The 24,413-nt window shown below is 49.5% G+C and overlaps 2 protein-coding genes and 1 pseudogene across 3 annotated transcripts in view; 2 read left to right on the top strand and 1 right to left on the bottom strand.

Annotated features, from left to right (window-relative positions):
- Positions 1-29: 29 nt before the first annotated feature.
- On the top strand, positions 30-9,400 carry DEGS1 (delta 4-desaturase, sphingolipid 1). The gene is made up of 3 exons (XM_006107344.3): positions 30-208; positions 4,984-5,726; positions 8,704-9,400. Exons 1-3 carry the CDS (start codon positions 127-129, stop codon positions 8,848-8,850), a joined length of 972 nt encoding a protein of 323 aa, XP_006107406.1. The 5' UTR covers positions 30-126; the 3' UTR covers positions 8,851-9,400.
- Positions 9,401-20,517: 11,117 nt separating this feature from the next.
- LOC102421971 lies at positions 20,518-21,279 on the top strand (annotated as a pseudogene).
- A 2,151-nt stretch (positions 21,280-23,430) lies between these two features.
- The window catches only part of NVL (nuclear VCP-like), a 45,031-nt gene continuing 44,048 nt past the window's right edge, over positions 23,431-24,413 (bottom strand). The window contains exons 18-19 of one of the 2 annotated variants that reach the window (XM_023748076.1): positions 23,723-23,772; positions 23,434-23,615 (exon numbers count right to left, since the gene is read on the bottom strand). In XM_023748076.1, coding sequence (XP_023603844.1) covers positions 23,728-23,772 — 45 coding nt within the window. In that variant the 3' untranslated portion in view covers positions 23,434-23,615; positions 23,723-23,727. Of the gene's footprint in view, positions 23,773-24,413 lie in introns of both variants that reach the window. The other variant, XM_014449330.2, reaches the window with a different exon arrangement.

Consider the following 24,413-nt stretch of genomic DNA (forward strand, 5'->3'; position numbering starts at 1 on the left):
TCCGCCTCGTCCGCCCTCAGCGCCACCGCCCGCCCACTCTAGCCGGGCCGCCGCCGACGCCGCCTCGAAGGATCCGGGAGCGGGAGCGACAGTCGCGAGCCGGTCCGAGCCGCCGCCGCCGCCGCCATGGGGAACCGCGTTGCGCGGGAAGACTTCGAGTGGGTCTACACCGACCAGCCCCACGCCGACCGGCGCCGGGAGATCCTGGGTGAGGTCCGGGCCCGCGCCCCGTTATGTGCGTGCGCGGCCTCCCGCCGCCGGGGCGCGCTCTCCCAGCGCGGGCCCCGCACGCCCGAGGGCGCCCCAGGCCCGTTACGAGCCGGCTCCCCTCGCTTCCCACCGCCGCCCGGACGCCCCGGAAAGGCCCTCGAGGCCTCTGGCCGGCGCTCGGGGCTCAGCCGGGCGGAGGGGGTGGGGGGAGGGGGCAGTTCCCGCGCGCCCGCCGCGCCCGCCCTTCCTCGGGGAGGCGCAGGCATCCGGCCGGCGCGAGGGTGTGTGGGGAGCCGGTCCCCCGGCTGGGTCGCCCTTGGGGGCATCCTCTCCTTGGGAGACCTCCGCGCCCCGGCGGGCGCCGTTGCCTCCTCCCCGCCTCCCCCCACGGGGCCGGGCGTGGTCCGGGCGCTTCGGGGGTCCACGCACCAGCGATCGGGCGAGGGCGCCGCCGCCCTGTCCCCCGGGCGGGGCGGAGACCCGGCCGGAGTGAGCCCTGGGGCTGCCCGGATGGGACCCGCGTCCCGTGCGCTCACGCGCGTTGTCGCCTTGATCTTCGCCTCTGGCTGCGACGCAAGGGCCGACTCTCTGTGTTTCTCACCCGCCCGGGGTCTGTGGTCCTGGAGACTCGAGTATGGAGACGAGCCGGGTCCGCCGCCGGTCCCCTGGGCGCTGATTCAGGCCTCCGCGCCCGCTCACGAGGCCTAGTTACCGCCCTAGGGGTGCGGGCGCTCAGCCCCTGGGAGCTTCTGAATCACATAGACAACCCGCTTCTCTCCCGGTTACTCGTAATGATGTGCCGGGCCTTGGGTTGACTTTTTTTTTGCAAACATTACCCATTCAGTCCTCCCAGTAACTAGGTCAGTGATCGCTGTTTGAAGGCGAGCAGAGGGTGGATAAATAGATGTTAGAGGGGGTTCTGTTCTGGGTTAGATTGCCTCCAAAGCCGGTGCCTTTAACTTCTTGGCTGTTACTCCAAAAATCAGGAAACCCACGGGTGGTCGGTTGAATAGGAGGAATTCTCGCTCATGCATTGTATTTTCCTAGTGTGTCTTCGCAGCATCCATTTGAATGAAAGAGCAAGCCCCTGGTTTTTGCTGGGGGAATCTAACATTAGAAATGTCATCAGTTGCTCCCCGTATGCGGGGGGGTGGGGGTGGGGGTGGGGTTACTGGGGATGGAGCCTGAAACCTTTCGGTGTATGGGGTGATGCTCCGAGCAGGTGAGCCATTGGGCCAGGGCTTGGATGCGTCCTTTTTAATTACAGGGTGTATTTTCCAAATCACACATAAGAGATATGCCTTATCAACACATTGCCTAAGAATAACCAGGCGTCCACCCGGTGAAAATCAACTCCCGAAGACTGGATCTTAGCTGCTTAATATTCAGGAAATCAACGAAGTAAAAAAGTGCTTATTGATGCTTATCTCAACACTGAGCCTTTTTTCCCCACACATTATCGCCGAACCATTTCACTTGGAAAGATAAAAGACTCCGTATTGCTCAATGAAAATATGATTATCTCCCCAGCAGGTGTAAATACTGCTCCGTGTTCCATTTCAGGGGTGGAGTATCAGGAAAGATAAGAATCTGGAGGTTTGTTTACATTAAACGTAAATGATAAGAGATATCTCTGAAACTTGTCAGGTTTTGGGGGGAGGGAAGCACGAGGAAGCAGAAATATGTTGTTTAACAACCAACAACACTAAATGTACATTTAGAGTTAGATTAAAAGTAATATTAAAAGGCATCTGTGATCTCACCTGTAAGTGGCATCTAAAGAACAAAATAGGGCCAGAGGTATGGATGCAGGGAACGGAATAACAGACTCAGAGGGGGCAGGGGTGTTGAGGGGGAGGGGACAGGAAGAGATTAACCAAGGAACATATATGCATTATGAATAAGACGACCTGGGTGAGGGTGGAGTGGAGGGGGGCAAGAAGGGAGAAGATGGGGGACATCTTACACTGTCAACAATAAATAAATAAATTTTAGAAAGGCATCTGTGAAATTAATGAGGGCTTGGGATTAGACCATTAGTTGTAGGTCAAATAATAAACCACAAGAAATGCTCCTTTTACGGTTATACTTCTGAAACAGGGAAATAGTATTTTTTAACAGCTTTAAGATCTAATTCGCCAACTATAAAATTCACCCATTAAAGTGTACAATTCAGTGTTTTTTAGTGTATTCAGAGTTATGTAATTGTTTCAATTCAATTTTTAGGATTTTGTTGTCACCCCCCAAAGAACCCCTCTACTCCTTCAGTTCTTGGCCCCACTTTCCACACTCAGTACTCAGCAACCACTAGTCTACTTTCTGTCTCTAGATTTGCCTGTTCGGGACATTTTTTATAAGTGAAATCCTACAATACTGGTCTTTTGTGACGGACTTCTTTCCTTGGCCTAATGTTCTCAAGGTTCATTCATGTTGTAGCGTGTATGAGCACTCCATTCTTTCTTGTGGTCGCGTAATACTCATTTGTATGGATATACCACAGCTCACCTACCCATTCATCGTTTGGTAGGCTTTGGGTTGCCTTCACCCTTTGACTATTATGACCACTGCTGCTGTGCACATTCACATAACACGTTACTGTACAGATGTATGTTTCCACTTCTCTTAAGAGTGGAATGGCTGGGTCCTTGGTAACTGTATGTCTCACATTTTGAGGAAGTGCCCAACTTTTCGAAACCAGCACCATTGTGTTGGTTTCCAGCTACATGTGTGGGTTCCCATTTCCCCACATCCTTGTTCTGCTTGTCTTTTGTGTTACAGCCATTCCAGTGGGTGTGAAGTGCTCTCTCATTTTGGTTTCAATTTGCATTTTCCTAATGACTGATAATGCTGAGTATCTTCCTGTGCCTACTGGCCATCTGTATATCTGCTTTGGAGAACTATTCAGATTCTTTGTCCATTTTTAATTGTGTCAGTAACTGTAAGACTTTTAAGAGGTCTTTATATGGTCTAAATACAAGATGTATGATTTGCAAACATTTCCTCCTGTTCTGTGGGTTGTCTTCTACTTTGCTGATAGTATCATTTGCAACATAAAAGTTTTTGATGCAGTCCAGTGTATCTTTTTTTTTCTTTTGTCCTTATGTTTTTGGTATAGTATCCAAGAAACCATAAAATATATTAAGATTTACTTCTTTTCTTTTTAAAAAATGTTTCAATTACAGTTGACATTCAATATTATATTAGTTTCAAGTGTACAGCACAGTGGTTTGGCATTTATATAACTTAGTACTTCTGTTTTCTTATGAGTCTTAGAGTTTTCTTGTATTTAGACCCATGTTCCGCTTTGGGTTAATTGGTATAAGGGACTCAGAGTCCAACTTTATTATTTTGCATGTGAATAGGCCCAGCACCATTTGTTGAAAAGACTGTTCTTTCCCCGTTTACTTACATTGGCACCCTTGTAGTATTGATTTTTATGTACTACTACGCTTTGCAAAAATTTGGTACAGAATTATTTGGAGCAAGTTGATTTGTCTGTCTGAGAAAACTGTGCACATAAGAGTTTCAGGATTTTAGAGTGCCTATGAAATGTGTGTTATTTTCTATCCTTTGTGAGATGTGTCATTTTGATTGTTTTATGAAAGGTAAAAATGCTGGAGCTCTGTCTAACCAGAAATAACACATCTTAATACAAAAGAATTATCACCCACCCGTTAAGTGAAGTTGCTATTCTGCTGTGGGAGAATTGCTCCCAAAGTGCTTATACTTTAATGAATGGCTTATCTGAACCCTTCATTTACACCAGGAAAATTCTTTTTAGAGTAATTCACTTCTAGGCTTGTAGGATTACTTTCTTGGGGGTCTGTTGCCTATAAAATTATTAACGTTGGCTAAAATGAACTAATACCAACAAAGATCAGAGGTTAGAGATTGGAGACAGAAAAGGGTAGAAGGGAGAAAGGACAAGAGTTATTCATCTTGAACTAACACTACCCTTACTTCTTTATGTAAAACTAGACTTAAATGAAAACATACATCTTGCATTTTAAGCTTTTATTGTATTCTTCATTTCACATTTAGAGAAAAGAGGATGAAGCTACTCTTTCCCCCTTCTTTATCTTTTCAAGCACATTCTGCCCGGCCAGTGTGGCTCAGTGGTTGAGTGCCGACCTGTGAACCAGGAGGTCACGGTTGATTCCCAGTCAGGGCACATGCCGGTTTCAGGCCGGATCCCCAGTGGGGGGCGTGCTGTAAGCAGCGATGAAGAACACTCTGAATGACTTGTCCCAAGAAAAAGCTCCTTCGGAACTTTTGCCTTCCTGGGCCCAACACACAAAACCAGGCACATTCATTCCCCCGGGGGGTTGGATCCAGGGAAGAATCTGCCTTTGCCATTAGGGACACTTTCCTCCGTATGTAATATATTGCCAGGCACACAGATTTACCAGACTATGGCTTTAGCTTAGTAAACCTTATACGTTTACTGTACAAAGAACTGTTAGGGGTGAAGAGGTAATTGGACAACATGAACTCTCTACTCCTTTGTGACTATCTTTTTGTTAACATGGAGACTCTACATTTTGAGGCTAATTTTTCCTACATAAATTCTCAATTTGTTGTGACATGGTATTTAGTAACTGTACTCTTAGAATCTACTCCTTCCTGAGGAGATCAAGTCTCTAATAGGGCATGTAATGATTTGGGGGGTGAGGGGGGAAATTAGTGTGTTACTTCAATTGTTGATTTAATTATCATTGTAGAACTGTGCTTTTCTCAGTTCCTGATTTTTTTTGTTTGTTTTTTTCTTTACAGCAAAGTATCCAGAGATAAAATCCTTGATGAAGCCTGATCCCAACTTGATATGGATTGTCGTTATGATGGTTCTCACCCAGTTGGCTGCATTTTACTTAGTGAAGGACTTGGACTGGAAATGGGTCATATTTTGGGCATATGCCTTTGGCAGCTGCATCAACCATTCAATGACTCTGGCCATTCACGAAGTTTCCCACAACAGTGCCTTTGGCCACTACAGATCCATGTGGAACCGCTGGTTTGGAATGTTCGCTAATCTTCCTATTGGTGTTCCATATTCCATCTCCTTTAAGAGGTATCACATGGATCATCATCGCTACCTCGGAGCGGATGGCATCGACGTGGATATTCCAACCGATTTTGAAGGCTGGTTCTTCTGTACCACTTTCAGGAAGTTCATATGGGTCATTCTTCAGCCTCTCTTCTATGCTTTTCGACCTCTGTTCATCAACCCCAAGCCAATCACTCACCTGGAAATAATCAATACTGTGGTCCAGCTCACATTTGACGTGATCATTTACTACGTTTTGGGAATTAAGTCTTTAGTCTACATGTTGGCAGCATCCTTACTTGGTCTAGGTTTGCATCCGATTTCTGGACATTTTATAGCTGAACATTACATGTTCTTAAAGGGACATGAAACTTACTCGTATTATGGGCCTCTGAATCTACTTACCTTCAACGTGGGTTACCATAATGAGCACCACGACTTCCCCAACATTCCCGGAAAAAACCTTCCACTGGTAAGTAAGGGATAGTATACATATACTAATTTCTGACGGCTATGTGATCAAAATTAGTCTCAACTTGCTTATTTTATTTTTTTTTTTTTAAAATGTATTTTATTGATTTTTTTACAGAGAGGAAGGGAGAGGGATAGAGAGTTAGAAACATCAATGAGAGAGAAACATCGATCAGCTGCCTCCTGCCCACCCCCTACTGGGGATGTGCCTGCAACCAAGGTACATGCCCTTGACCGGAATCGAACCTGGGACCCTTCAGTCCGCAGGCCGACACTCTATCCACTGAGCCAGCCAGTTAGGGCACAACTTGCTTGTTTTAAAAGGCATCTAGTATATTTTACAGTGAGTTTCTCATCAAAGAGAACGAGAGTAGAAGCCCTGGGTCTGCCAGCCTAATTTCAGAGTTCCCACTCTGGGACCCCAGTAGGAACACTTAGGGTTGAGAAGTGTCGGGGAATCTGCACAGTCTGCTACCTTCCAAGTAATTCAGGAACGGGAAGGGAACACATGGCCTTCTTCACTGCTCACCTACACGGGCTGAACTGAGACTTAGTGTTGGTTTATTGTGGAAGACAGAGGTCCACATAACTGATGTGCAGGGTAAATGGACTCCATTTCCTGAACTGCCGACTCCCCAGGCAGGGGCCATCTGTTCTCATCACAGTAGACGTTTAGTGTATTGTTTGTGGAATAAATGAAAGAAACTTTGACCCTCACCTTTTCATCCCCTCCAAAGGACCACCTTCCTAACTTCAGGTGTCTTTCTGGTAAATTCTCTTAGACTTTCCATCCTCAAAATGGGTAGTTTTTACAGTTGTGATAAAAACTGTTTCCATAAATCTAAAAAAAAAAAAAAAGTACATATGTATGAAATGTAATAATAGTTTTTCTTGATTTTTCAAACCAATCAATATAAGCCAGATATTTTATGCTATTACTGCCTCCCAATCAAATTTTATAGATTTCCTCATGAAGTTTTTCAGTGTTGGCTGTTTAAATATGTAACATTTGACTGGATTCCCAATTGAGGAAAGAAAAATCTAGAAAGGACATTGGGTCAGTGGGGAAATTCTGAATCTGGACTGTGTAATAGATCATGTTTCGATGTTAAACTTCTGGGGAATGAAATGGTACCATGATTTTGTGGGGAAATGTCACTGTCCTCAGGAAATACATGTTGATTATTAAGGGTGAGATATTAGGGGTAAGTTGTCACAGAATGTCTGCAACTTACTTTCAGAGGTTCAGCAAAGAAAGCAAAGTATGTGGTGTGTGTTATAGAGAGAGAGACAGTGACTGTGACAGTGTGAATGGGTGGGCCTAGGTGAAGAGCATATGGCTGTTAGTTTTACTATTCCATCAGCTTTTCTGTTCATCCTCACCCAACGATACTTTTCCCATTGATTGTAGACAGAGTGGGAGGGAGGGGGAGAGACAGAGAGAGAAAAACATCAATGCGAGAGAGACACATTGATTGGTTGCCTCCCCCACACGCCCCGACCTGGGCCCGGGATCAAGCCTGCAACTGAGGTGCATGCCCTTCACCGGAATCGAACCCGGGACCCTTCAGTCTGTGGGCCGACACTATCCACTGAGCCAAACTGGCTAGGGCCCGTCAGCTTTTCTGCAATAAATCAAAATAAAACGGGGAAACACACCACGCGACTGTCTAAAAGCCACTTTGGACCCAGTGTAACATGACACTGGTTTGTCACTGTGCCCGCGTGCTGGCCTGCATTGGAGTGTGTGGCCTTTGCCTCTTCCCCAAGTAGGCAGTACATTTTTACTTACTTTGTAAAAGGTTGTGGAGAAAGCTGGTTGCCCTTTGAACGAGAGAACCTTCTCCAACATAAGCCACATACTTGTCCTTGTTATTTTCTTTCCCAGACTGAAAACTTAGTTCAGTTCAGGTATTACTGGACTTGAAGGCCCGTGGCTCATGGATGTCTCACTTCCCGTGTATCTCATGCTGCCTCCTTCCTCCTCATCTAAACGCACAGACGTCCTCAGACTTCTCTAGTCTCCCCTCCTGCTTTTTCTCTCCGGGCACATACACCAAGGATGGCCTTGTTCTGCTTTTCTGCTTTTTCGGAAAGATAGAACTCTAGCTGTTAGAATGCATTGCTCACCGCTGGCTCCGACCTAAGTTCAGTTGGATTAGGATCCAGGTGTAGTTACCTGTGTGGTCTGTGGATATCCTTATTCGTGGAAGAACTTGAGGAATGTTGAAGGGCTGTGTCCAGAGGTATTCGATCACTCTGTTTCTTCTGACTGACGAGAATACCCTGTGGGAAGCTCTCTCTGACTTCATTGTTCCCTGAGAGTGGTACATCGTCTGGTTCTCCACAACCAGAAAACACTATTGCATTTCCCGAACCGAAGGAGTCATTTCAGCGTGAACAGTCTTTTTCTCGCTGTCTTCCACCACCTTGGCTCCTGCTGTTTTGTTTCACTTTGGGAGTTACCAGGAGAGTTTTGTACATTTCGATGACGCCATGGGACCAGTGTGCTTGCTGGTCACACTGGAGTCATCACTTTCAAAAGACATTCTCCACTCGGGATGGCAGACCTCGCTGAGGCTGGGTAGGCGCCCACCTACTGGGCATGCCACAGTCATTCACTCCTATTTGCAGGCTCCTTGGCCGGGTCACGTGATACCTTTATATCCTGTAATCCCTGCAGGTGTGCTTGAGAAATAACAAGTGTCTGCTGGTAAAGATTCCAAGGGCCAAGCTTGACAAATAAACCAGATATGTAGTCCCTCGGGGCTTGATAGCTAAGCGTCAGGCAGCCCAGGGTCAAGTCTGTTTTACTGTTGAAACTGCTTAGAGTTCCTGAAGCTGCTTGGTTGATTGGAGGGGTTGGGAGAGAGAAAGGTCTCGTGGTCTCGGTGTCTGTCACACGTCCGTCCGTCCGTCCTCTTCAGTAGCCTCGGGGAGCCCCCGTCACTCACCCTGCTGTGTTCTCTCCCCCGCAGGTGAGGAAGATAGCTGCTGAGTACTACGACAACCTGCCCCACTACAACTCCTGGATCAAAGTCCTGTATGACTTTGTGACCGATGATACAATCAGTCCCTATTCGAGAATGAAGCGGCATCAGAAAGGCAAGGTGGAACTGGACTGAATGTGGCCACAGCCAAAGGAATTCCTCTCTGAAGCCCCCCAGTAGCCACAGGTGGAATTCAGCGGTCAGCTGCCGGCGTACAGTTTCACAGTATGGCCTCCCCTGGTATCAAGAAGCTAATCTGGCTCTCAGCAGACAGCCTGTCCACGCAGTGTTCGGCTTTCCACGCAGGAAACGTGTTCGTGTCTTGTTGTTGAGGATGGCGTTTGACATTTATAAGCAGATCATAAAGAGCTTTTACAAAGCTACTTCTCCTATTTTATTTTCACTATGAATCGTTACTTTCTTATAACAGCTAGTAGCCTGAGCAGTTAGTCACAATAAATAGTATTTATCGCATTTTTGTACTTGACTGTCTTTGTATGACTCTGCTCATCAGGGTGCTGGTGAGCTGACTGTAAAATTCCGCCAGGAAAAACAAAAGGCCTGGGAATATCTTTCACTGCGAGCTGAATTTCTCGTTTTTAATTGTCACAGTTGTACCTGGGACCTAAATTAGACACTGCTGAGCCCTGCACAGCCTTATCAATAAAGTCCTTAATGAATCTAATCGTGTCCAACATGCAACTTGCTTTTTCAGGTGCACTGACTCTCAAGCTAGAAGCAGCTCACTGTCGGTTTCACGTCACTGCAGTGGAAATTGGCTGCAGGCCGATGGGAGATGGTTGGTCTCCAGTGGCCAGTGTCACGGCTGGGAGGCTGCAGCCCTGCCTACCTGAGGTGTGTCACTCAATTTAGTGTAACGCGTGAACTATTTGCAAAATAAGATGTGGTATCAAAAAATCAATAGTCTACCATGTGTGCACAACACCATCCCTCGGGCAGCCTTCATATGAACCGTTATAAAATCCCTGTTATTTTTTCTCTATATAAAATCCCAGTTTTAGGGTGGGGGGGGGGGGGAAGGACACTTATGTAATACCCTTTGTAATACTTATAGCGGAAAAAAAAAAAAAATCCCAGTTTTTATCACTAGCCCGATGTGTGGGTTCCCCCAGCTGAGGGGGCAGAGCCTCGTGCTCAGAAGGACTGTAGACCTGCTTCATTTCCTCCCCAAAGGACTCCGCTTTCCCTCTGATCCTCCTGCTCCGGAAACAGCCCCGTGTCTTTGAATTATTTGCTTAAAAAGCCATCGCTTTAACGTTTAAAGTGATAGTAGAGCCAACTTGCCAATTCAGATACACTGCGCCAGTTGGGGAAAAGTATCGGAGACATCCCTGTGGCTTATTCGATGCTAGATGGGAAAGGGATTGTGTTCTCACCAAGCCCTCCAGGCCCCCTGCCTATGGCTCCAGCTGCCCGGCTTGCGGCTCGATCCCCAGTGTGGGGCGTGCAGGAGGTAGCCGATCATCATTCTCTCTCATCATTGATGTTACGATCTCTCTCCCTTTCCCTTCCTCTCTGAGATCAATAAAAATATATTTTAAAAAGGAAGACCAAAGCCCAGGACAACCTCAGCCTCTTCAGATTCTTCTTTCTTTGCTCCACTCTCTCCTCAGCTGGGGCAGCCGTGGTGGAGGGGCAGGACCTCCCGCTGGGGCGGGGCCACCATCCCCGGGTGCAGATGCCGACAAGGCTCAGTTGAAGTTGGCCAGGACCTTGGCACTGCTGCTTTAATGAGGGAACTGATCCTATCTCCCGTGGCGTGCCTGTCACATCATCATACAAGATGAGACAGGCTGTGGAGTGGGTGAGGACGAGTGACGGGCGGGCAGCTGCAGCGCATGGTGCACACACACCAGATGAAGTCAGGGCCTCGCCCCACCTTGGCCTTAGTACCTCAGCAGAAGCGGAGGAAAGGGCCAACCTGAAATTCTCATGTGAAACAATGCTTAAATCCAGAGCCAAAGGCATTCATTCATTCATTCTACAGGCACTTGGCCAGGCATCGCCTTAGGCAGTGAGGGTACAAAGATAAAACGTCCCAAATTCAGGAGCTGATGTTCTGGTGCTGGGATATGCGTGGAATCGGAGTTCAGTAATAAAGAATCAACGCCTAAGACAGGAGAGTCGACAAGGCTGGAGCCGTGGAGGGCGCACAGCTTCCATTGTAGACAGGACGTACGTGCACACTGTCACTGTAATCCACGTTGGCCCGGTGAGGGAGACACCTCCATGAAGAAAGGAGGCATGTTGCAGAAATTAGCCTGAGGGCACGCACCACTCACTGCCAGGGACTGGACGCTGTGGGAGCCTGGGAAGGTCTTTGTCCGAACAAGGTGATGCCTTGTTCCTTGTCTCGTTGGGAAAGTCTCCCAGCAGCCTGTCATTGGAATGCAGTAAGGAGAGTCTGATGACTTAAGGCTGGGAAGGCCCTGAAAAAAATCCCCTTTGAAACACAAGAGCACTAAACCCCTCTTGGAATGTTCGATTCTGAGACAGGGCAGGGAGGAGTGAGGAGGCACCTGGCCAGGGAGCTGAAAGGGGTGTGGTGACATCAGGGACAGTCCCGACTGGGAAAAGAAGCAGGATCTGACAACACAGGGGTATGTAGGTCAGATCACGCTGCAGGGGCTTTTTGGGTGGAAAATTAATGACAAGGTAGAGTCACCTGAAGAAAGGCGAGAGTCAGCTGCAAAAGGGCAGCTTTGACTTTGCCAGGTTGAGTCTGAATTGGCAGGTGGCTCATGAAGCTCACAACTGGGCCCAGCGAGGGGGGGCTTTCAGACGCTGACAAGTCAACACAGCCCTGCCGTTCAGAGGGGAGCTGCTGGCCTGGGCCTGTGGGCGTTGGCACGGAGCCTGAAGCCAGGGGTTGAGGACAGTATCCGGGGTTCTCTTTAACCAGGCTGCAGAGGGGACTCTGAAGAGACAGCACCCCTTCCTGGATCTGGGGCACACTCCTAGAATTTTCTTCTAAGGGCAGAAGCCAAAGAAACACAGGAGCTTCCCTATCGAGCCGAGTGGAGGCCGTGTTGCTAGGTACACATCCTGTACCTGTAATCCTTGGGGAAGAAAACGAAGGGCAGCTTTGTGGGAAAGGCCTGGGGCATTGAATCGCCAGCAATGTTGGATTCTACTCCTTGTAGATCAGCGATGGCTGATCTGAGGCCGCCACCATCGCCCTCCCTGTCAGATCACTAGCAAAGGCCCTCAGGGAGGGTCCAGTAAGACCCAGAGTAACCTCTCGTTTGTTCAAAAGGGAAAGGGGCCCTGGCCAGTGTGTTCAGTGGTTAGAGCATCGCCTGGCCCCAGGCGGGCTGGGGGCGGGGAGTGCGGACACCAAAGGGTTGCAGGTTCAATTCCTGGCCCTGGTCAGGACATGTTCAGGAGGCAACCAATCCACGTGTCTCTCTTACATCCATGTTTCTCCCCCGACTCCATCCTTCCCTTCCACTCTGTCTAACCAATGAGGGGGGTGGGGGGAGAGGTAAAAGAGAAAGGGCCTATCATTGTCCAGTTATTTTGGTTTAAGTCTCAAATTTCCCTCCCATTTAGTAGCTGAGGTTTTTGTTTGGTTTGCTTTTTTTTGGCACAAGGGAGTGTTTGGTTCCCTTCCCAACCTCAGCAGCTATCTCCCATCTTAACCAAAACCAAACACCTAGGCACCTGCTGTCCCCTCCGGGCTGGGCCAAAAGCACGCCAGAAGGTGAGTTCTTTCCTGGCGGTGTCTCCAATAACAGCGCTCCGTCACCTTCCCACTGAGCAGACGCCTGCTTCCCCGCTGGCAGTAGGCGCTAGCCCGCCGAGCTGTGTTCGGCGCCTGCACCGTCCACTTCACCCTTAGCCCTGCGAGCACGTCTAAATCACGCTCTCTGTCTCTCCCTCCCAGGGTGGGGTCAGCTACAGAGCTCCAGGCGGGCTTCCTGCCACCTCTGCTTTCCAAGGGACTGCCCGCCAGGCCAAACTGGGGCCCACCACCATCATAAATAACTGGGGAGGCTCACCCCACTGCACCCCACTTGGAGGCCTCAGAGTTGAAAAGAACGACTCCAGATTCTAGTTCAAACCCTTCCGCCCTCAATTGTATAAAAGCAGTTTCTTCATCCCTGCTTCCTTCTCAAAAATAAGTAGACGAGTAAAAGCAAGAGAAATAGCCAACAGTTAAACCTGAATGACAAAGTCAATTAACTCCTAAAGATTTTTTTTTTTCCCTGTAAGAGCACTCGATTCCCTGGGCCTCAGCCCAGCCCTTCCCGGGCCAGAGCAGTTTAACTGAAGCAGCTGTTTTTCCAGAGGCACAGGCGGGAGCTCAAGTCAAATCTCAAATCTTCCTTAGTCCCTGGAACTAAGTCCTTGGGAACTGAGCTGGCTCCTAATTCCCTCGTTTAGGAGATGCCCCCCACTGCATTCTCGGCCGCCATGTGGCCACTGCCCCAGGTGGGCCCGGTGGCCTCCCGCCCTCTTGTCTCTCTGCTGACCCCTCTCGTACCGATCACAGACCAGTGTGAACATGTACCAGGGAGATGACGGTCACGTTCCAATCCAGCATCATTAGCTCCTTTGAAAGCCCACAATGTAAAGGAGGTAATCGTCGCCTCATTCAGAGGAGGAAACTGAGAATTAAGTTAGGCAACCAGCCTGGGGTTGGCCAGCTTAATGTCTGAGGAGTGGCAGAACCAGAACGAGGCTTTAACGAGCTTTAATGAGCCCTCCAGACGGTGACAGCTCCTTCAGTCACCTCCCCAGGAACCTGCTGGTGGTGTGGGAAATAAGGGTGTTGGGCCACCGTGCCTTCCAGGCCGGAGCCCGGGTGTCTGCATGCTCCACCGCAGAGGGCGGCGACGGGAGGATGTCCTTCCGTGGGGAGGCCTGGGCCCGTCCACTCCCCTGCATCTCCCCTCAGCCCAGGGAACATCCCAGGGACCAAGAGCGGATGAGGCGAAGGGCTGTCTCAGCACCCAGCTCAGGCTCATGGCTGTGTTGCTAGAGAAAATCGTGCCACTGCGCCACACCTGTTTGGACCTGGCTGCCCCGAGGGTGGCCCCGGTTCTGTACAAGTTTGCTGAGTGACCTAATAACGTAGGCCAGGGTAGAGGAAGAACCTGAATACATCACAGGTATATTAAGAAGCCAAAGGATTCGGCCGGTGTGGCTCAGTGATTGAGCGCTGACCTATGAACCAGGAGATCACGGTTCGATTCCTGGTCAGGGCACATGCCCAGGTTTCAGGCTTGATCCCCAGTGGGGGGAGGTGCAGGAGGCAGCCAATCAATGATTCTCTCTCATCACTGATGTTTCTCTCTCTCTCTCTCTCCTCCCTTCCTTTCTGAAATCAATAAAAATATATTTAAAAAGGAAGAAGAAAGAGCTGGCTCAGAAGCCTATGGCTTCCCAACAGCCGCTCTGCAAAGCCCAGTTTGGATCGTCCGACGGCCATTGTGGGACGAGCAGACACGACCCGGGCCCCGTTTGCCAACAAGAGAGGACAGTGGACACGCAGAGGTCCGAGCTCCTCCTCTGGGCGACTGCACGGCCTGTGAGCGGGGTGCCGGGAAGGGATCCCACATTGCAGGAAGTTGCACGACCTCCGGACATCTCAGAGGAGCAACGGGGCAGAAACACAGGATTTCAGTGCCTGTGGGCCTGGAGCCATGAACTCACTTCTCAGGATCCCAGGAAAGACACTGTCGCAGGCTGCCTGGGTTTGGGTGCCACGGTTACCACTGCCGCTGGGAACATCACGGTGTTGGGACTGATCACTGGACAAAGGACATGTCACAAAGCTGAAGGCTATGTCCCAACTGCTCGCTGCCCAAACGCTTTGAGTGTTTTTAGAAATTTTTTTTAAATGGTGGGAAGATACACAACACACAATTTGCCATCGTACAGTTCGGTGGCCTTAACCACATTCACGCTGTCGTACAACCGATCTCCAGAACCTCTTGTCTCCCAAACTGAAAGTCCAGACCCCCGTCCCCTTCCTTCCCAGCCCTGGCCACCACTTTGTGTCTAGGACTTGGACTCGATTGTTTTCTGAAGTCAGCAAAACGCTTAACTTTGCACGGCAATGCGCACAGCACACATTCCACAGGAGGCTGCCCACACTGGGGACGCAGAGGCAGGTGAGTCAGAGAGAGCCACACCCTCCCAGCCCCAGGCCAGGGCCACTCCCAGCACCCCGAGTCCTGCCCCTCGCAGCTCACCCTGTCTCCCAGGCCCCAGCCCACCTGCCAGCTCCATAGCCCCTGCGCCAGGCCTGAGGCCCGGCAATCCTTTGTGCTTCCGTTACTGGCCACCACCAAGCGATATTAGTGGTTGACTGTCAGCCTATGAACCAGGAGGCCAGTTTGATGCCCGGGTTGCGGGCTCCATCCCCAGTGTGGGGCGTGCAGGAGGCAGCTGATCCATGATTCTCTCTCATCATGGATGTTTCTCTCTCTCTCTCCCTCTCCCTTCCTCTCTGAAATCAGTAACAATATATTTTTAAAAAGCTGATCCTGGTCCTTACGCATCTGCACTAATGGCTGTGCAGGGCTGGTGTGGTGCTCTAAGCACCTGATTTGAATGAACACGGTTGCAGGACTGGAATGGCCACATGAAATAGGGTTTTCAAAACTCAGCTTCCTGTGAACGTGTGTGTGGACGGGTCAGGTGGGAGAGGGGCAGAGGGAGGAGGAGCCTCTCATCTCTCCCCAGGGCCTGGCCTCCCACACGACTCGCATACATGCATGTCAGCACACACACACACACACACACACACACACACACACACACACGATCTCCAGGCCTGTGTTCTGCTTTCTGATCGTCCCTCCCAGGCCATTACTCATGGCTCTCCTCCCTCCCCCTCCACCCACCCCGTGGCCCAGTCACCATGAGCAGGGCCCCCCAGTCCCCGCGACCTAGGACTGACAGATCTGGGAGCAGCCATTCCATTCCAACATTCAGCTCTCACCTAAGAGGCCACCTCTTTAAAGAAGCCATCCCTCGGGACCTGCCTGATTTCCAGTTTCACCCCAAACCGACCGAGACGAGAGCGCGGTGCCGGCAGCTTATGGGGAAGGTGTCCCCCTGGTTACTGAGCCCCACGGGCGTGCTGTGTGTGTTTTTCCTCCATCTGCATTGACGAGAGATGAGTTCTTTAAAAGCCCCTGAGCGGGGAGGAAGCGGAGCTGCACATTCACCACTTCCTGTCCCTCCTTGTCTGATGGCTTCTCTTGGGGACGCTCTGGTCTGTCGGGGGCGGGGAGACAGAAAAAGCCTGAGGCACTGAGACTGGAAAGACTTCTGCGCAAGGCACCGGGCCCTCCAGGGTGTGAGCAGAGGACAGGGGGGCCCTGATGGGTGCCCCACACTCACCCTGAGACACGAGCACCCACCTCGCCATTCTCTGTCCTGGTCGCTACTGTGATGCTAGACCAGGGGTGGGCAAACTTTTTGACTCGAGGGCCACAATGGGTTCTTAAACTGGACCGGAGGGCCGGAACAAAAGCATGGATGGAGTGTTTGTGTGAACTAATATAAATTCAAAGTAAACATCATTACATAAAAGGGTACGGTCTTTTTTTTTTTTTTTTTTTAGTTTTATTCATTTCAAACGGGCCGGATCCGGCCCGCGGGCCGTAGTTTGCCCACGGCTGTGCTAGCCACTCACTTTATTATTATTTATGTATGTATTTATTTATTTATGTTTAATCCTACCCGAAGATATTTTCCCATTGATTTTTAGGGAGCGTGGAAGAGAGAGGGAAAGACAGAGAGAAATATCGATGTGAGAGAAACACATCGATTGGTTGCCTCCTGCACGAGCCCTGACCAGGGCCTGCAACCAAGGTACATGGCCTTGACCGGAATCGAACCCGGGACCCTTCAGTCTGCGAGCCGACACTCTAACCACTGAGAACACCAGCCAGGGCACGGGGTGGTCTCTGAGATGTGGGATTGTGGGTGACCGCTTCCTCCCTACGAATTTCTAAAATTCCTTTAGCAACAGAACAGCACACTGAGCAGAAGTACCCACGAGGGTATTAAAACACCGCTCCGCCTTGACTGTGCTACCCACAGCCAGCACCGAAGTCCTCTCTCCTTCCATGAGTCACCTGGCTTCTGCCCGGTGACTACGCTTGGAGTGTTCAACCCCAGACCTTCAAACTTCTCATCCTTGTTCTTTGTTTCCTTAAAGAAGGGTTTTCAGTGGCTAAGACTTGCCCGACTCTGCCCCTCTCTTGCCGCGGGGCAATTTCCACCCACTCTCTGTGGTCACTTTCTTCATCTGAAAATAGATAATAGTCTCACCTCCCTTCCCAGGGCTGTTGTGCAACTGAATGAATTAAAACGTGCGAAGGCAGGTGCTCCATGCACCGACACTGGTAATGGCCTGTGGGTATGACCTCAGCCTGCGGGCGGTGATGTGAGCCCCCCGGGGCCTGCAGACACACGGACTGCTCTGCACACCCGACCCCACCCCCGCAGAGGTCATGGGAATCCCTACCACAGATGGAGCCTGCGACAGGTGCAATGCAGGGCCGCCCTGCCCTGGAGGCTTCCCATACAGGGAGGACAGATGCGTCCTTGTAAGACCACCCACCTGGCCTGGGATGAGGCTGGAACACGCGTGAGGGAGCTGCCCATCAACCAGGAAGAGGCCGACCAGGTGTCAGTATTTTTTCTTTTATCCTCACCCGAGGATATATATTTTTTAAAATATATTTTTATTGATTTCAGAGAGGGAGAGAGCGAGAGAGAAACATCAATGATGAGAATCATGGATTGGCTGCCTCTTGCACGCCCCACACTGGGGATCCAGCCTGCAACCCGGGCATGTGCCCTGACTGGGAATCGAACCGTGACCTCCTGGTTCATAGTTCAATGCTCAACCACTGAGCCACACCAGCCAGACTGGGGATATGTTTTTGTTTTTGTTTTTAGAGGGAGAGGAAGGGGTGCAGAGGAACTTGGATGTGGGAGAGAAGCATTGATCGGTTGCCTCCCGTGTGCGCCCTGACTGGGATCAAACCCGCAGCCTTTTTGGAGTCTGGGATGTCGCTCCCACGGAGCCACCTAGCCAGGGCAGGTGCCATTCCTGCCCATATGGTTCTGATGGAGACGCTGGTAGAGCGTTCAGGGACAGTGGCAAACCTGGGAGTGAATGTCCCTGTTTTCCTCCTGGGACTGATGGGCATTTAAGTTATGTAGCCCACGTGGGTCAGAGTGAGGAGCCACTGGAGGACGGCAGCCCCGTGCACGTTACCCTACAGTGACCTTGCAGAACGTGCAGAAGTCGCTCCGCAGGGGTCACTCTCACTTCCCTTCCTGACCAGTCCATGTAAATAACCCCCGACCCACAGACCCACACAAGCGGCCCTCTCCTTCAGCTGCACCGCTCTTACCCTCACGCCATTCCCTCATTCCCTCCAAATCAGTGGTTCTCAACCTGTGGGTCTCGACCCCTTTGGGGGTCGAACGACCCTTTCACAGGGGTCGCCTAAGACCATCAGAAAACACATCTATAATGACATATTGTTTTTGTGATTAATCACTATGCTTTAATTATGTTCAATTTGTAACCATGAAAATACATCCTGCCTATCAGATATTTACATGACGATTCATAACAGTAGCAAAATTACAGTTATGAAGTAGCGACGAAAATAATTTTATGGTTGAGGGTCACCGCAACATGAGGAACTGTATTAAAGGGTCGCAGCATGAGGAAGGTTGAGAACCACTGGTCTAAAGGATCCTGGGTTCAACTCCGGTCAAGGGCACGTACCTTGGTTGCAGGCTCCACCCCAGCCCGGGCCCCGGTCTGGACAAGTGCAGGAGGCAACCAATCGATGTGTCTCTCTCTTCCCTTCCCTTCTAGTCTCTCTAAAAATCAATGGAAGAATATCCTTGGCTGAGGATTAACAACAAAAAAAGGAGGGAGGGAGGTGGTGGAGACAAACGGCATTGATTTGTTTGTTTGTTTTTTATCTGAAACAGCTCTCAGCAGATTTCATCTTGGGCACCGAGGTGACTACGCACTTTCCCGGGGGCGGGCTCACTTCCCAGTGAGTCAGGGTGGCAGGAGGCCAAAGCTCACCTTCACGGCTCCGGCTTTTGCTTTGTGCTTGACAGGCTTTCCGCCGGCACAGAAATTTATCTCGATGACTTACAGCCTCATTGCTCCTATCTCAGACCATTATTTCAGTCGAAAGTCGTTTTCCGCAGAAGGAAACCTCAACTCTAAAAATGTTTTTATCGTGAAATATGTCAGAAATACAGGCAGGAGTACAGAATGTCTATGTATAGGGGGAGAACCATAATAGAAACAGAATAAGGGAGGGGGACACGGGAAGTACTGCTCAAAGGTACAAAGCCTGTCGTCACCAAGACTGTGACCTTGAGCAACAGGGGGCTGGGGGCACCGACTCCCCGTGTGGCTGAAAATCCACACAGAACTTCTGACTCTCTGAAAACATAACTACTAATCGCCTACTGCTGACCGAAAGCCTTACCGATAGCATAAACGGTGTATTTACACTTTGTCATGGGTATTACATACTGTATTCTTACAGTCAAGTCAGCCAGAGAAGAGAAAATGTTATTAAGAAAATCATAAGGAAGAGTGTTGGCAGTGTTTATTGAACAAACCCACGTATAAGTGGAGCTGTGCAGTTCAAACCCATGTTGTTCAAGGGTCAGCGGTAGTGAGAAATTAGCTAAGAGGATCGATCTGATGTCAAGTCTCTGATCACAAATAAAAACGCTAATTAAGAGGGCAGCAGGAAACTTATCTTCAAACTCACCGAGTTGTATACAGGAAGTATGTACAGCTTTCTGTATGCCAACCAGACCTCAACAAAGGGGCAGCCCCATCGCCTCCTGCTCCTCAGAGGTCACCATTATCCTAATGTTTATCTTAATCACTCCCTCATTTCTTTTCTTTTTTAAGAATTAAAAAAAAAAATTGACTTATAGAGAGAGGGGAAGGGAAAGGGAGAGAGAAAGCGAGACATCAATGTGAGAACAGCTGCCTCCTGCACACCCCCTACTGGGGACTGAGCCCGAAACCCTGGACGACGCTCCAACCAATGAGCCACGCTGGCCAGGCAGTAAGTTCATGTCTAATAAACGAATCTATGCTGCCCTCCAAACTACAATCCAAAACAGGAAGAGAGATTCTGAACATTCCTTCCACATCCAATTTCTTAGAGAGCGGAGAACAAAGGGGACAATTGAAAAAAAGCCCACATGAAGTAAGTGCGCAAAAGTGTTTGCAGAATCAATTAGCTTTTGACCCCCTTGTCAGGCAGGGCGTTTTCCTTACAAAACAGATTTCCTTATACGCCGCAAACAGCACTGCCCCCACCCAGTATCTCTCCGCTTCTAAAACTTTCAGTTATTGCGAAACTCGCCTTTCCGTAATATTAATTTCAAGAAAGTTCAAGCCAGTGGAACTTCCTGGAGTGTGAAAAGAAGGACCATTGTCCACTTACCAGGCGCACAGCGAGCTGGTCAGCAGCGTGGGAGAGCAGGTTTGCCTGTCTGTGCAAAAGAAGAAGGTAATTAGAATTCCAGTTGTAATAAATACATATAATCTCCTCTTTAGAGCGTTTGTTCTAGAGAATGCTCGTGTAGGCCAAGTTCTTAGAAACACTTTCCTCTGAGCATTCTCGGTTTTGCTGAAAGGGCTCCAGAAGTCATTCAGTACCAGGGGAAGTCCCACGTCCTAAGCTTTGCTGGCTCCTCCTCAGGGAGCCATGAAGTCCCAGTTTGGTAGATGGCTGGGGTGGAAACAACATGAAATCTCCATCAAATCTCCCCAATGCTTTGTTCTTAGGGGACACCATACTGGTCTCGGGCTATCGGAACAGTTTAACCAAAAAGTTGGGTATCAGACCAAACCGTATGATTTATATCGACAATAGGAATGGCAAAATTTAAAAAGATCGAAGCGACCCCTGGATGCCCCATTTTCTCAGTTTGGCCATGTGGTAGATATAGTGGCTTTAAAGACCACGAAGACGAGGGGGCGAGCCTTGGCCACGTTCAGTGTCTAAATACTAAACTGGGTTCATCCACGCAGGCCTTGAGACAGTTACAAGGATTTCCATTGTAGGGGAAACCAATGCGAATCCAGTATTGAAGAACAGATTCTGATAGAGCAGCTGAAATGTGTAAGACCTTTGCTGACAAAGAAAAGAAAAAAAAAAAGCCAAAACTGTGGAACAGGCAGCAAAGACTGCTAATATGAAGCTTGACCAGCGAGCACCGCATTCAGCGAACACCCTGGAAATGCAACACCCGATCCTCAGGCCCCATTACACTCCAAACTCTACGTTATTCCTTAATAACGTACCAGGAGGGACTAGTGAGGTGATGCTTTCCGTGCTTTACAATCAGTTTCCTGGTTTCAAGGAAGTGCCTTTGGTACCTGGGAGGCATGATATCGCATTTGTTGAATTTGAAAATGATGGACAGGCTGGAGCTGCCAGGGATGCTGTACAAGGATTTAAGATCACACTGTCCTGTGCCGTGAAGATCACCTATGTCAAGAAATAATGTCTGGGCTCTGGCCAGCGTGGCTCAGTGGATCGAGCGTCAGTCTGCAGACTGAAGGTTCCCAGGTTTGATTCCAGTCAAGGGCACATGCCCAGGTTGCGGGCTCAATCCCCAGTGTGGGGTGTGCAGGAGGCAGCTGATCAATGATTCTCTCTCATCATTGATGTTTCTCTCTCTCCCTTTCCCTTTGAAATCAATTATATATATATATATATATATATATATATATATATATATATATATATATATGTATAAAGTGGCATTTCAAGCCCAGAAGTGGGCCCTGTGTTGGGGGAGGAAGCACTCCTGGTAGTGGGAACACTGTGAGAAAAGGCTGAAGAACGTGGGGTTTCATGAGAACAGCAATAAATCCATTTGGGGGGAGGGGACGGGACAGGTGCCAAAGGAGGGCTGATGTCAGATTCAGAAGTCCATGTGTAACTAGACTGGTGAGTTTAGGCTGCGGAGGATGTGAAGCCAAGTGTTCCCGTGGGTAAGAGATGGGAACACGAGATGAACTAGGAGGCCGAGTACACCTTCTGAAAGGTGATGACAGCTCCAACTAGGTCAGTGCCTGTTGAACAATGGAAGGGACGGATGTCAGAGACATTTCTAAATAATAAATGACTGGTTACCGGCAGGGGAGCTGAGGGGTGATGAGTTCTGTGGGAGGAAGGGCAGGTGTCAGGAGGGAGGAGGAATGGAAGCTAATGAATTGGAGTTTTTTTTGTCTCGAGACTCACTGTTCTCGGGAGATGGAATGTCCTCGGCTAGAGATAACGTGGACCTTTCACGGCCACACCTAAGACACAGTTCTTTGGAACAAACGTTGTGGAGTGTCTCCCTCCTCCCCTCAAGGGTAAGAACGACCTGCCAGTGCGGCGAGACTGCCCCGCCAACACGCTGAGGAAACATCCCAGAACGTTTTAATCCTCCCTTCATTCGTGATCATCTATCTCTAGGATACGATCCACATCTGCTCTTTCTTTTGGTGGGTGTTGCCTCCTCTGCACCCCTTCCTTGGGCCAGTGATACCGTTTACGTGTCTGCATCCTTCTCTGAACGCCTTGGAAAAAAAAAGGGGGGGCTGTCTTATTTATCTGATTTGCTTTTAGGTATTAGTACTTTCCCCATTTTCATCAATTACATTCTTAAAAGTAGCATACCTGGGGGTGGTGAACACACAATACAGTACAGATGATGCGTTACAGGATTGTTATCAACCAGTGTCACCTCAATACATTCACTAAAAAAGGGAAAACAATATTCTGATGGAAAGAAAGTAGCCTAACCATTTGTGTCGAGTGAGGTGGAGTAGAAATCTTGGGAGAACAGACCCAGGTAATGAAACCCACCGACCCAGCCTCAGAATACACTCGCGGCACCATGAATGAGGAATGAGATTAGACATGACAAATTCAACCCGTCAGAAAGGATCAGCAAGGGACTCATCAGAGGTACCCGGGCAGAGGCCAGCGGGAAAGGGCTCCCACACTGCCAAACCGGGGGCAATCTGAACATCATGTGATGATAGTAACGGGAAACAACACACTGAAAACATGGTGATTCCTGAGTGTGGTGAGAAATGTACTACTTACAGTTTCCAGGACCTCCCGAAGGAAAAAAGCAACGTTAGAGCACAGGAAGCTTGGCAGAACCACCTTAACCAGGAGATTGAGGTGGACAGTCTCAGGAAGGGGCAACTCGAAATCACGGGCCTTTGACGGGACGCAATGAGGACTCGGCGTCGCTTCATGACATGCCTCCCAAAGGTGCACAACTTGGGTCTCATCGAGAGGGAACTGCAGACTAACCCGCACGGAGCGCATTCTGCAAGGAGCTGCCTTTTAACCCGCACAAGTGTCAGAAGCCAGGACAGAGGAGCTGCTCCGGCCTCTAAGGAAGCAACAGCTCATTCTAACCTGGACCCTCTGGTTATGAAGGGCGTTCCTGGGGCACAGGAGACACGGATGGAGCCGAGATGGAGATGGGAGCAGTGACCACTGCTAACTCCCTGGCTGTGATGGTGGCTGACGCAGGGGAGTATCTTGGTGGCAGGAAATAAACACGGAAGTATTTGGGGTGACGCGCCATCAGGTTGGCAACTTCCTTTCAGATGGTTCAGAGGCAGAAAGTTTTGTGTGTTTTTTTTTACTGTAAATGCAACCTTTCCAGAGTACAGTTGCGATAGTTTCAATATAAAAATTTTATTAAAGAAAGTATCAGTTATTTTATTTTGGCAGTTCAATTTTTTTGAAAGAGGAGGTAGGCTGTTTCCAAACAAGGCTGGCCAGATGGGAAGAAATCTTCAACTCCGACTTGGCCTCATGAATTTGAGAATCAAAGCTTACGTGAGGCCGCCTCTGTGGAGCTGCAGGCGCCCGCTCGGAGCGCTGGGCTTCTCGCCAGGCTGGCGCACGGGACTCCTCCACGGCCGTTGCTGGGAAGTCACTGGCCAAGGGACTGCTTCAGAGCCTCATACATCAGCCGGTCCTGGGAGGGGGGAGAAGACAGAACACAGAGCTGATCACTGTTTTGGGATGAACTATGTCCCCCCCCCAGAATTCATATGCTGAGGTCCCAGGACTTCAGAGTAACCTTATTTAGAGACAGGGTCGTTAAAGAGGCAATTAAGTGAAAATAAAGTCGTGAGGGCGGGCGCTACTCCCAACAGGACTGGCAGCATCTTTGCAAGGAGATTAAGACACAGACAGGCACGGAGGGAGGGAGGTCCATGTCATCTGTAAGGGGCGGGGCCTCAGAAGAAACCAGTCCCACCAACACCTTGATCTTGGCCGTCTCATCTCCAGAAGTGTGAGAAATAAACTGCTGTGTCTGAGCCCCCAGTCTGTGGCACTTCCTTACATCAGCCCGAGCCAACTCACACACAGAGCTGACCTCCTCTCCCCACATCTACGTCCATACATACTCCTTTCTCCAGGGAGTACCCATGACTCTCATAATTGTTGACATAAAAAGTCTGCCCCCCAAATCAGGGTAAAAGATGCTTATGTCTCTATCTAATTAGTAAAGCAAAATTCAAAACCATACTGAGTCCGGACTGGAATGAGAGGCAAAAGCAGACGCTGCGTGAGCAATACTATTTGTCAGAAACTGTCAGAGTATTTTTCAAT

Source organism: Myotis lucifugus, unplaced genomic scaffold (genome assembly GCF_000147115.1).
Source record: "Myotis lucifugus unplaced genomic scaffold, Myoluc2.0 scaffold_1119, whole genome shotgun sequence".
Taxonomy (NCBI): Eukaryota; Metazoa; Chordata; class Mammalia; order Chiroptera; family Vespertilionidae; genus Myotis; species Myotis lucifugus.